This window comes from Trichosurus vulpecula, chromosome 3 (genome assembly GCF_011100635.1).
Source record: "Trichosurus vulpecula isolate mTriVul1 chromosome 3, mTriVul1.pri, whole genome shotgun sequence".
Classification (NCBI taxonomy): Eukaryota; Metazoa; Chordata; class Mammalia; order Diprotodontia; family Phalangeridae; genus Trichosurus; species Trichosurus vulpecula.
Window position 1 is genome coordinate 81,797,366 of NC_050575.1, and position 14,193 is coordinate 81,811,558.

At 42.4% G+C, this 14,193-nt stretch overlaps 1 protein-coding gene across 1 annotated transcript in view; it reads right to left on the bottom strand.

Moving 5' to 3' along the window:
• The window catches only part of SLIT3 (slit guidance ligand 3), a 792,609-nt gene that overhangs the window by 167,783 nt on the left and 610,633 nt on the right, over window positions 1-14,193 (bottom strand). Inside the window, exons 7-8 of the mRNA XM_036752562.1 lie at window positions 13,451-13,522; window positions 7,694-7,857 (exon numbers count right to left, since the gene is read on the bottom strand). Coding sequence (XP_036608457.1) covers window positions 7,694-7,857; window positions 13,451-13,522 — 236 coding nt within the window. The remainder of the gene's footprint in view (window positions 1-7,693; window positions 7,858-13,450; window positions 13,523-14,193) is intronic.

The window sequence follows — 14,193 nt, forward strand, 5'->3', positions numbered from 1 at the left end:
GAGCTATTCTTCAAGGGCAAGTAAGAGAAGATCTGCCTTCCTCCCTGACACGTTGCAGAGCTGCAGGGCAGAATAAGCATCAAAGCTCCGGAGCAAAGTCTTTTATCCAGAGAGAAAAAAAGAGATTCCCACACTCCTTGGGAGGAAAAGGGCAACGCGAAAGGAATAAGCTGCCTGGTAAGCGCATTCCACATGTGTATACACTTCTCCATCATCTCTCATTAATCTACCGTATCCTTGTGTGAACCAGCTTCGTAGGACTCCCCCCGCCATCTCCCCCCATTCAAAAGCTGTCTCAATGACAGCTCTAACTAACAGACATTGTTAATATTGAGAGCACTTGTAATCTTTCTAAAGACTTCCTTTTGTACATGTCTGTGTGTCTATGAGTATCTATTCTTCAGTTCTTCATTTTTTAATGAGCGCCTAAGGTACCTGGTCTTGGGAGCTCTTTCCACGGACCTAAACACCACCCCTCCACCCCACCACGTCTAGAACCCCCTGGCCATTCCCATCCTCTTATTACGTGGATGGGGTCAGCGAATCTACAGAAGACCTCTCATTCTGCCATTCTGGGCTAAGGCCCCTAGCACCTCTGGATGAGTTCTGAAATCATATTAAAACATAAAGAAAAGTGGGGCAAAACATTCTTTCTCCTGGAAGCAGCTATGCCTTTCCTGGCCTCCTGCTCAAACTCTAATAGCCCTGGCACAATATCCTGAGAACAGAGAACAGTCCAGGGAGAAGAGGCAGCTGGGGTTTTCCATGGGAACTGCTTACTCCTGATAATCAGAGGGAATTGCTCCCAGGCCAAATGAGCATTTGAATTGGGGAAAGATGACAGGGGATGGTTTCCAGATCAAACCTCTCAATTTGGAAAGTCATTGCGGGCATCTCACTAGGTAGTGCCTCTGGTATGCTAACTCCATGACCCTACTCTATTTTTCTCTACTTTGGCAATGAAGTAGCCCCAGCTGTGGGCTCGGAAACTACCCCTTGCTAGGCTTCCACCTCATTTTCCACCATGCAAATGAGAAAAATAATCCAAACTGATCTTAAAGAGTGAGTCAGTTAGTCTCTATCTCTCTCTGTCTCTCTCTGTCTCTGTATGTGTGTGTGCGTGCTTTGAATCAAGATGAGGAGCGATACATGCTTATCTAGTTTATTGGGGATAGGAATTTAAATCATAACGTATGAGCCAGAAGGGACCTTAGACCATAGATTATTAGGATATAGGAGATGGAATGTAAGAGCTGGAGGGATCCTTAGGGAATATCTTGTTATGATATAGCTAGGTGGTAGATGAGATGGATTTGGGACCTGGAGTTAGTTAGATCTGTGTTTGAATGTTACCTCAGACACTAACTCGTTGTGTGACCCTTTGCCTGTCATGGAACTTCTGTCTATCTCAGTTTCCTTATTTGTAAAAGGAGGGTAATAATAGCACTGCCCTCACAAGTCTGTTGTGAGGATCAAATTATACACACGCACACACATGTGTATATGCATTCACACACAGACACACATGTATATATGTGTGTGTATGTACATCCATATATATAGTGCTTTGTAAACCTTAAAGTGCTATCTAAACATAATATCCTCTTATTTTATATAGGAGGAAAATGAGGCCTAGAGAAATGAATCATCCAAAGACTTGGGGGTAGGCACCATAGCCCTCTCAAATGGACCTCAATGGACATAAGCATTTACACACAGTCACACACGTCTATCACTGTCCGAGCAGGAAGGTGACCTTAGAGAGCATTTGGTGCAATCCTTTCAATTTAGAGAGGAGGAAATTGAGAGCCACAGATGTGGTTAAATGACTTGTTAGAGTTCATATAACTAGTGGCTAAGCTACTAACCTGGAGTCAGGAAGGCCTGAGCTCTAATCCGGCCTCAGACACTTAATAGCCGTGTGACCCCGGGCGAGTCACTTAACCCTATTTGCCTCAGTTTCCTTATCTTTTAGATGAGCTGGAAAAGAAAGTGGCAAACCACTGTAGTATCTTTGCCAAGAAAACCCCAAATGGAGTCACAAAAAGTCAGACACGACTGAAACAACTGAACAACAACAACAAAACTGGACTAGAACTCAAATCTCTTGGTTCCTAGAAAACTTTGAGTCTGAGTTTATAGATGCTGAACGAACAGGAAATACCCCACACTGCTCTTTTCTTTGCTTTAGGATTGAAAATGTCCTTGGCATCCCAAAGGACAGGAGGAGTAGGCGGCACCGAACAGTCTAGACACTGGCTGGGTACCTAAGTTCTGTGTGACTCAGGGCCATAGAGTCATTGAATGTCAGAGCTGGAAAGGCCCTTGGATTATCATCTAATGGGCCCATCTTTTCACTTTGCAGACCAGGATGAGTGAACCTTTTTGTTGCATTGTAACTCACTTTCTTTATTTCCTTGTTTTCAAACCTGATATTGCAGTGTGCCCAGAGTGGAGAAATCTATAGGACCCATGCGTGTACAGAAATAAATTAATTCCTGTTTTCAAATTAAGCATCCCCATTGGCCTCTGGCCTTTCAAAAGCTGACAACGGATTGCAATGACAATGGCGCGGGAGCAATTATGGAAAGAATATAAATGAATATGATTTAAATGCCAGAGGCATTATAAGTTTGGAAATGGCTAAATAAACCTAATCATCTCTTTCTTGTGATGTCCAATTATAGCGCATTAATTAAAATCTACCTAGGAGGCTGTGCCTAGTCAAGGTTCACCTTCTTAATTCTTTTTAGCCTTAGTATCTGGTCTCAGGAAAAAAATGAATAAAACACACACAAGGACATTGCCTATTCTATTTTTATCAATCAATTAATCAACAGGTACTTACTGGGTACCTAGAATGTGCTAGGTCCAGGGTGCTAGGGGGATGTAAAAGATGGCATGATAAGTCCCTTTTAACAAAGAACTTAGATTACGGCAGAGAGACAAGATAAGACAAATACTTATAAAAAAAGAGAATTAAAAATGTAAGGTGTTTTTTTTTTTTTTTTACAAGTGCCCAAAGTGATCATAGCCTCATGGATTTAGCGCCAGAAGCAATCTTAGGTCATCTAGCCTAACCTTATCTGTAAAATGAGTAAATTTTGCCCTCCTCCCCCTAATCCCAAATCAAGTGACTGGCCCAAAGCAATCTAGCAGATTTGAGATTTGAACTCAGATCATTTGATTAAAAAATCTAGTATTCTTTCTATTGCTTAACATTGATAATAAGTGCTATAAGAATCTATAGGAGGAAAAGAACATAGAATTTTAAAGCTATGAAGGATCATAGAGATAATTTAGTTCAATCTTCTCATTTATATCTAAGGAATCAAAGATGCTGAAGGTAGAAGTGACCTAAGTAGAGCTTGGCCAAGAACACGGGAGTCTTGACCTTACAATTTTAAACTATAACTGTGGGAAAAAAGATGGGATTCTCCTGGAATAAAGTGCCCAGGAAACCTTTATAGGTAGGTTTCTACCAAAATCATTTAGGACAGAGTAATGAAAGGACTTGTAGGTCAAATAACACTGGAGTTAGTCATCAAGGCATTTTTTATTTCCATGTACCTTTGACAGAAGCCCCCTCCTCAATGGTAGGATTTGGGGGTGTTCCTTCCAAAAGGCAGAACCCTTCCAAGGTTCCTTCAAGTCCTGGAGTCTTAAGTTTCATCTTTAACTAAGAAAAATTAGCAAGGAGTTTCCTTTAACTTCATCTGAAGGAAGCCAAACATGGAGAGTGGGGGTGGGGGGGGCAGATTGGGAAGGAACACTTGGACAACTGCAAAAACTCCTTTAAAAAAGGAAGTCTGAGACAACCTTTTCACCAACCCCCAATCACCTCCCCTGAGTACATAAAATAAGTGCCTTTAAATGGGAGGTTGCACTTGACTGGGGGACTGGAATTAAAGTGAAGTGCTCTGTGAGCAAATTTCTAGGTTGACTAAAGATAAGAAACGCACATTCTGGGCTTCTGAGGAGAAGAGGTCAGTCACCAACCAGACTGCTGGATTGAATTCAAAGAGATAACAAGAACACAGAGAGGGGAGGGCCCTGGCAGACTGAGCAAGATAAAGCTTTCTCCCTATCTGCTGAGTAATGTGTGAGGTGAATTTCTCATTACCATGTAAGGGCTCTGGGTGGTTTATTCTGCTGCAGTGACAAGGGTTCCAGGGACAAAACGACACTCCTGGGGATGGCTTAATTGACTCTCCCAGCTCCCATCCCCTTGGCCTATCAGATGCCCCTGACAGAAGAGAATGAACTTTCCCAGAGAAGTTCTGTTCTCACTTTTCCAAAAGGAAATCTTCTCCAGTGAAATGTTAGTGGAGCTTTTGTGGCTCTGAAGGCTTAAAAAAACACCCAAAAACCTAAACCCTCAGCCTCTGGTGGTCCATTGCCATTAAGGCCGATAATGCTGTCCTCACCCAGTCTACCTTAGCTGCCAGTGACTTTGACCTCTACTCAGAGCTGTCATTGGATTTTTAACATAGTTCTATGTCATGGCCCAAGTCTCCTATTTTCACTTGCATGCTCATTCTTTACCTTCTTATGCCAGTCCATTTCCATCACCCTTAAAAGGCACTGAGAGAATTATAAATCTTTGGTCTGTATAGAAGTACCAAGACGTCACATTACTTAATTTAGAATCCCTGGCATGGTTCTGCAGGTGATAAAGTGGGTACCGCTTAAATGTGGGCTGCAGCTGAGAAAAGGTAGGATTAATACCCTTCTGGTATCTGCGGTCTAAGAACTTAATTCTCATGTGCTAAAAAGAGTCACCTGGCTTAGTTATCAAGGGGTGATATGGAGAAGCTCATGATCTGGTAAGGTTAATTACTATGAGTAAGGAAGGTAATTATGAAGCTCGTATCTAGACATCATCATCATCATGCCAAGACATCTGCAAAAAGAGGAATGCTCATGTTGGAGACTTAAGAGAGCATGCTTCTCCTTATGGTCTGAGGATTCTCTCCACAGTCTTTCCCTGTGACCTGGGTGGCAATGACACAGTATGCTCTGATGGAAATGCTATGAGACTGACAGTACGGTGTTCATCTGATTGTGCTGTATTAAATTTGGCACACTACCATAATGATGTGTTTTAACATTCTCTCTAATTAGTTTTTCTCACTAGCCCTTGTATGGTTTCTGCACTGTATAATTATTTCTTTCACTGGCACTTATGTAGATATTGTACCCTTTACCTAATAATTACTGTAATTATAGTGACTGTATCTGAATTTGATGCCTGTGTGATAAAAAGGTTTTATTATATGTGTTTGATGGGTAGTTATTTCTAAGTGGGTGTGGGAATTACTAGTGTCTACAGGAATTTATTTAGGTAGTGCTATGAGAAATGTTAAAATGTCTTTAGAGATTAGACATTTGATGAAGCTGATGGCACTTAAAAAGCAATTAAAACAAAGATTTTTGTTTTGTTTTTGTCTGGACCTGTGATTTTATTGGTGAGGGATTCTTGGTGTGGAAATTCCCTCCACTGATGCAAATGGGCTCTTTCTCAGGAGTGTAAGTACCTAGTAAGTACTTAATAAATTCTTATTGATTAATTATCTATAACTGACAGTCTTAGAGAGTGGCCTGGAGGTACTGAGAGGCTAACTGCCTTGACCATATATATATACACACACACACACACACACACACACACACACATACATATATGTCTATATATACATATATGCGCGCACACACACACACACACACACACACACACATATTAAGGGTCAGAAGCTGGACTTGAACCCAAGATTTTCTTGGTTCTAAGGCTGGCCCTCTATCCACTATCGACTGTTTCTCAGATCCTAAGTAGAATTAATTCTAAACAATGCAGTAGTCCATATGTTTTTTTTGTATATTATGCATGGATCTACACTGAGCTTGCAAAGAACAGATGATATTCCTGCTTTTAAAAAAGGCACTTTGTAAACCTCAAAGAACTACATAAATGTGGCTGCAGCTATTATAATGACCATTACCAAGATTACTACTCCTCTCAGTGCCTAGTGCAAAAGCAGTGAGGACCCATTATAATACAGTAGTTTCTTGTTTAGGTGACAATTGATCCCATTCTTGGATAAACTCCTTGGTTTTTCTTTTCCAACTCCCACCTGGCTTATGCATGTGGCTAATTCTGTTACTCCCTTTGCCTGGTCTTAGCACCAAGAAACTAGAGATTGTTAGAGCTAAACCAGAGAGCAGAAATTTTCAGGGCTGGATTAACTGGAAAGTCTACATTATCTCACTATTAAATGCTCTGGTTTTCAGAAGGGACCTAGAGGATCTTTCCCATTGGGAATGGAAGCTGCTTATGTGTAAGCAGCAGATGTCAGCAATGAGTTAAAAACAAAACAAAACAAAACAAACAAAACACCAGAATACTTTTTTTTTTTAAAAAGCCACCTATTTCTAGGAAGTCTTCTCCATTTGACCCAGAACCACCTACTGTTCCCATACATTCAAGCAATTTTAAACCATGGATCTAGATAATGATTCATTACTTATATATCCTAGGTAAATTTTGCATTTGTTTTATTTAATGTATCCATAGAGAGCTGCTGGATTCATCTTGTCTACCCACTACAATAGAATTTCCCAGGAGATGGGAACAAATCTAATAAACTCTGTAAAACTCACTGTGTCATGTTATATTCTCTGTCTCAGGGATGCTTCGTAAATTCCTCCAATGCCCTAAGTGATCTGTGATCTCACTGAAGTGGGCACACTCTTTCCAGCGACATAGGGCACTAAACCACTATTTAGTGACTGGCCATGCTGTGTGATTCTTGCCCATATTCTTCTGTAAGTTTTCCACAGGGAACAATTCTAAGATTAATAAATAATGGGGCTTGATCAAAGGTCAGGGCGAATTCCTCAGTTGCCATTACCAAATAATGAGCATTTTTCTTGTCCTCTCCCCACTGCAGTCAAAGGTACAACCTTTACATAACACAGTTCTCAAAATCAGTAACGGAACTGGTACAGTATTTTTTTAGACTGGATCTATAATTACATTGGCATAGGAAAGTCCCAGTGGGGAAACTCCCTTTATCAATGCCCATTTGCAACTGTTGTGGAATTAGTTTATGATTCTAGAGAGTTGTTTGGGACACAGAGATTGTGACCTACCCAGGGTCATGCAGCCAGTATGTGTCAGAAACAGTAGCTAAGTGGTGCTGTGTATATATAGCTCTGGGCTTGCAGTCAGGAAGACCTAAGTTCAGTTCTGTCTTCAGACATTTCCTAGCTGTGCGACCCTGGGCAAGTCACTTAACCTCTGCTTCTTCAACCATAAAATGCGTATAATAGCACCTACCTTGTAGGGTTGTTATGAGGATCAAATGAGATAGTATTTATAAGAAGCCCTTAGTACAACAGTGCCTGAAACATAAGTAGGTACCATATAGCTGGAGAAGGAAATGGCAAACCACTCCAAGAAAACCCCAAATGGGGTCACGAAGAGTCTGATACAACTGAAATGACCGAACAACAAAAATATAAATGCTTGTTCCCTTTTCTTCCCTTCCCTTTCCCTAATTTTGTAGAAGACTACAGGATTTCTACCAGTGCTATCACATTTTTCTCTGTCTGTCTGTCTAATGTAATGGCTAAGAGAGATAGTGAGAAATCATGGGAAACGAGGAAAGGGGAAGAGAGAAGACAGCACCCTCACCTGTGCACACATATTCTTTCTTCTGAACATCAGCTACACTGAAGCCCCTCAGGTGCACAGGAGCCATGCAAAGGGTGAACTGGCCAATCGATCGCCTCTGCCGTAGCCAATCAGAAAGCCAGGCCAGGCTGCAGTCACAGTACAGGTGATTGGAGTGGAGTCGCCTGCAGAGAAGGCAAGTGAGAGAAACATGTGGTCGTAGTCGGGATTGAATAGGGAGAGTAGTCCCTCAGATTGCCCTCCTGGCCAAGTCTCCAGAGCCAAGCTTTGGGTTGAATAGGGCGCATCTAAGGGAAATGCGTAGAACCCACTGTCCTGAGTCCAGGTGGTTAGAATCTCTGTGGCACCTTCTCCCATTACCATGATGTAGTTAATTTATGAGCTTGGAAAATCTGACAAGCAGGGAGAAAACATTTCCCTCTCTGCTGCTAAATCATTATGCCCTTAGTATAGAAATGGAAAAAAAAGCTCTGGAGGACCAGATGCTGGGCTAGGACCTCTTCCATTCTTCTCCCACCTTTTTCCCCCTTAAATGCATTTTAAAGTATCTGAATTTGGCACAGATTGCTTGGCATTCTTGGGATCACAACACAACTTTCTCATCATAGAACTGGGCTGTATAAGACAAGAAAAGGGCAAAAAGGAACATTCTTTTTCTTGAAGTATCCCTTTTTCAACCTTGCATTTTTAAAAAGGTATTATCAAAATGAGATTCTAATTTATACAGAGGCTCCCGTTAACACACCCACACACACACTCTTCCTCCTCAAGCTCAAAGACACCTGGAGTTTTTCCTTTACTGCTTATCTTAAGACTTCTCTACTGGAGCCTATAACCTTTCCCATTCACCCATCTAGTTCCTGGGACTTGGGGTTATTTTGCTGTGTCTGTGGGATGGAGGGGTGGGAGTGGGGTGGGGTGAATGCCACCCCTTCCCAGTGAGGAAGAAAGGGGGAAGGGTGGTATGTGTCAGTCTTAAAGTAAGGCCACATTTAGTCAAATGACATATATCTCCACTAATTGGAGGCAAAGCACAAGACATCTGTAGAAGTTTCTAAAGTTTCTTTTACTGGAGTGAGAAGAAACTGAGGAGAAATCTCATATTTCCAACGGGTCATTCCAAATGTCTCTGGGTCACTAAAAGCAGCATTCTAATGGTGGCAGGTGAGTTTCGTTCACGTCAGCTAATCAAAAGCACAGGCTCTCGATCCAAGTTTCCAATGTCTAACCCTGGAAATGTTAATCAATTGAAGGTATCTCAAGACTTTTAATTAACCCATGAGCCAAGACTGTTAAGCAAAGCTAAAGCCGTTGCCTGAAGGACTCCAGACAACCCTGTCTGAAACCGTTCAGGCTCAAGGGCTCTCCAACATACTTCACTGACATCAAGTTCAACAACGTTGCCTGAGTGCAGTCAACTTCCACTAATGTGCCAGCAGAGACATACGTGCAAGCTGTAATGATGTATACACATATACACACACATAGCCCTTGTCAATTTCAATCCTAGAAAGAACCCTCTCTATCCAAAGCTCCCAGCTTATGCAGAGACCACCTAGCCCCTCCCCAGCAGAGCCAAATTCTTATCCTATTGCTCCAGACCAGGCTGGGGAAGAGTGCTGGGACCACAACTATGTCTGTGGGTTTTGGAGCCAGCTCTCGATGCCTGTGGCCCTTCATTTTGCCACATTAACATATTTAGAATAATATATGATGTGTATTATAATTATCCGTGTATATCTTATTCTCCCTGCTGTCTCGTAAATTCCATGAGGGTGAGAACAGTTTCTTATCTAATTTTCACATCTTCCACCACCCCTTGCACCAAGCACAGTGCTCTGAATTTAATAGGCATTTAATAACTGCTTGTTAAATTTTATTTGAGAGCTCTGTGTATGAAGGGAAAGGATGTCTCTAGCAATATGATGGTGGAGTTGAAGTTGGTATTCAGGTGCCTCCCACAAATCTATATATCCAGCCCCAGATTCTCTCCTGAGCTTAGTCCTATCATCACCAACTGCTTAATAGGCATTTCAAACTAGACATCCCAGAAAACATCTCAAATTCAACACGTCCAAAACAGAACTCATTATCTTTCCTCCCAAACTCCCCCCTTTACTGAATTTCCCTATTTCTGGCAGGGGCACAATCATCCTTCCAGCATCCCAGGATCATAACCTAGGTATCACCCTCATGTCCTTCCTCTCAAATTGTCCACCCGCCCTTGAGAGCAGGCACTGTTTCATGTTTATTGCCTAATAACAGTGTCAGGCACATAGAAGGAGCTTACTAAATGCTTATTAAAATGAGATACTATTTGTAAAGTGGTCAGTGCCATGGTTGACACATAGTAGGCATTTATAAATGCTTCTTCCCTCCCCTCCCCTTTCCCCTTGTTGATCGACTGATTCCGAAATCACCATTCTTGATGGGAAGTGGGAAGGAACAAGATGCCTTTCATCAATACCTTCACTTCAGTACTGAAACGAGGGCATGCTGCTTTTCCTTTCTCTTCCTATGGGGAGTCTAGTTAGAAAGCCTATTTGCACTAACACAAATTCTTTAGCCCCAAACCTACAGATAACTGCTCTACTGTCATGGGATGATCTGCTAGAACCATCAGCAGGGATGGAAAACAATCAGAGTGAAACCTCACTCAAAAATAAGTCATCAGGGACAATGAGGAAGCACTGGACAGGTGTCAGCTAGACCTGGGGACTGAGGCATTCCTTTGTTCTTTAGGGATCCGAAGACCTTTCCATCAGAGTTCCATTTGGATTTGTAAAGGCGATTGCCTCCTGTAGCCGTCACTTACGACGGAGGGGCCGCAGGAGATTCACCATTTAAGAAACGAATGCTGAGCCGCATGATAAGCATAAATAAAGTCATTTGAGGAAGAAACAACAAAAAATGGAGAGGGGATCGATGCAGGCTAATTCTTGTCAGTTCTAATCAAGGGTAAGAGATCAATGTAACAACAAAAGAAGGTTTATCCAGATTCTTACTGAGCTGATTAATTTAGAGAATGGAAAAAAAAGTGTCTTGAGTTCTACAACTGTATTGATCCCCCTCCCCTCATCCCTTTGGAAGATCCCCGTCCCACTGGGCATTTTCTTTCAGTTGTTACATATTTATTTATCACCACCAGCCTGTGCCTATGAGCCTTCCTCTATTTCCTCCCCTTTTTAAAGGCTTATAAAGCATTTTCTACTTTTAAAAAAATGTTTAATTATTATTCCCCTCCCCCTCTTTTTTTTTAAACAAAAAATGATTGTTACTTTCCAATGCAATGGAATCTTGTTTTTATAACCAATAAATATATGTGCAAAAATCAAGCCAACATATTGGCCAAGTCTGTAAAGGTATGCCTCATTCCATATCTTCTGTCCACCATATCTTTATCAAAAGGCACCACTGTGACACTTTCAAAGGGGATCCCGAGAGAGGCCCCCCAAAATGACATTAAGAGCCAGCAATGAAGGTTCTGGCTAAAGAACTGGGGCAGTGGGTGGGGTTAATTTCTTCCTCTATGAACTTTACCTGTCAGAGTTAATGGGCCAGCCTGGCCTGACTGATTATTCTAAGCTGCCCTGTGTGGTCTAGTTTGGAAGCTGGGATAGAAGGCATCAGGAAAAAAATAGCTTTAATATGAAAGTTAAATGATCATGAAACCTGACCCTAGATGTTGCCAGGAATGTTTCTAATAATCCTAAGCTAAAGTTGAATTTTTGTGTGTGTGTTTGTGTGTGTGTGTGCATGTGTGTATGTATGTGTGTATGTATAGAATTATTTAAATGGCTTTAAATAATTTCTGTGAAAAGTAACGACAGAGGTGATGATAGGGGTAGATGGATTGGCTCCTAAGGATCTGGCATCGAGGAAAGAGTCAGATAGAAAAGAGCTGGGTCTCCCATACTTTGGCTCTGTTTACTGGGCATGTGCTATGCTTTTGATGGTCCTTCTGCTTTTGATGAAACAGATGGATGGTAAAAAGAAGTAAACCATTTCCATCCAGCCCAGACTCCTCTCCTCACGTGGCCCTAGTTCTTGTTGTTTGTCTTTATTTATACACTGAATAGTAGAGGTGGCTGACTGGTGCGTATTGCTGTGTGACCATTAGCGGACTGCCACGGTGCACTCAATATTGATGAAACTACCTTTAGAGAACATAAGGTAAATGAATACAAATGCCAATTTATAAAGGTACCTTTTAGCCACAGATTTGAAATTAAATTTCCAGCAAATCCTTTTAGAGAGGGGTCAGTGTTCATTTTCTATAAAATGTGGTTCTCTGAATTCAATATAAAAGCTTCCCTTTATAAATCCTATTTATGACTTCCTTCCCTTCTCCGCCTCACCCCCCTCCTTCTGCCCCATCTATCCCCCCCTTAATTACAGAGAAAGGGGGGGGGATTAGTCAGTGCACGCCTCCAGGGAGCGATATACAAAGCCATCTCTGAAATTAAACTAAAGAAAAAAATGGCCGCAGACAGGCAGCTCAAGGAATGGGTGAGATTGATTGATTGATCTGAAATCACCAGACGAGGATTCTGGAATATCAGGGGGGATGACAGCAGCCACAAACACAAAGGTCTCCTCAAAACAATGTACCAAACAACTCCGGGCTGCTCCCCACCCCCCAAGAAAACAGCCCTGGCTTCTATTAATGCTACTCCTTAAAGGACAACAAAGGAGAGGAAGTATAAATCACTGATTATCAGCCCACAGGAATCAGCCTGCCAATTTCTGCAGGTGAGAGTCATTTTTCTTCTATTCAATTCGCTTGTCTGGGGAGATATACACTCCATCCCGCAGCAGCTCACTGCTTCCTTCTCCAAGACACAGGCTGCCTTCTTCATTCACTATTTTTAGGATTTGCTTTAGCCCTTGGAGTCGTCCCAATGAGCTTCTCTTAAACCTTCATCTCTTGCATCCTCCACACATTTAAAGGAGGAAGGAAAAGATATACATGCAGGAATTTATGTTTTATTTTGCCAATTACATTGTTACATGAGTGGCTGTGGGAAGATTTGGGAAGCTAATCTGGGAGCAGGGCCAACCTTTAAAATCATTGACTTGCAGAATGGAATCTCATCTCTCTGACTTGCTGTTCTTCTTAGGAGGCAGGGGGATGGACGACTTGGCTTCATTGAGGTCCCTGGGAATTCTCAGATCTCTGTGGGGCTGTATTCGGTTTAGCTCAGGTTGATTCATCAAGCAATCATTAAGTGCCTACTGTATGCCAGAGGCTAGGGATACAAAGACAGAAATGAAACCATCTCTGTCCTCAAGAGGTTTGCATTCTCCTTGAAACAGCTGTCTGGCTGCTTTGTGCTTTTGCTCAGATCTCTGGGTAAAAGTTTCAATGTTCTACTGTACTTTGGGCTTGTGTGTGTTTGGCTAAAGCCCGTTGCCACATAGCTCAATTCTATCTACTACCAAGACCCCAGAGAAGTTCCATTTCTACAAACCGGCATGGTCAGTCTTCTAAAAGGGCCTTGAAAGCTAAATGTTTGGGGGGGGGATTTCCTATTTTATTGAGGGGTTCATTGCTCCCATGTTTGTCACAGAGACTCGTGCCCTGAGGACCAAGCCTGGGTCTACTCAAAGCATTTAAAAGACGAAGAACAACAACCCAAAGTTGCCAGGTGATAGCATCAGAGGTTCTTGGAGGCTCAGGAGGGGGAAATGTGCAATGGGCATGGGGGGAGGAGAGGATAAGCAGAGGAGGGGAATAAGCAGGAGGTAGATACTTACAGGGTGCGGATCTTTGGCATGTGGTTGAAGCTGGTGACCGGGATGCGGCTAATGTTGTTGTTGTTGAGGGTACTGTTGAGATAGAAGAGGAGGAAGAGACGTCACTAGGTGATCAATGGATCTGTGTTGGCGGGGAGAGGGCTATTTACATGAGGCGAAGTCAGGACAGGGGAGGATTATAAGAGTGCCCATAAATCAGCAGCCTGTGATTATAAAGAGGGAGTGTGGGGAGCTGCATTCACTGGAGAGAGTCAAAGAGCACCTACTGGTGACAGCAGAACTAGGAATGGCGACGCCGGCTCTAACACGGCCAACCCAATATGGGTTGCCGCTCAACAACCCAAAATGCAGAGGAGCACCCATCAGATCCTTCGCTTCCCCAGGTGGACAAATCCTGCTTTTCTTTCAGCACCTCTGGATTCCGTCTGAATGCTAGAACACCCTGTTGGTCTCTTTCTCTCTAATTTTGTAATGAATCACTGATCTAACTCAAATGCTACCTCTTCTGCAGCCTTCCCTGATCCCCCTGATCATTAACAACTTTCTCCTTGGACCTCAAGGAATGCTAGATAACCCAGTGCCTATAGAACGATAGCAAACTTAAAAAAAAAATTTAAAGACTGGATCTCCCTGTCTTGCCCAGGCTGGGAATGCCACGTCCACTTACAAGCCTCACTCCACTGCTGATCTTCACAGAAACTTTGACCTGCTCTGTTCTTCTGACCCAGGCTGACTTCACTTAT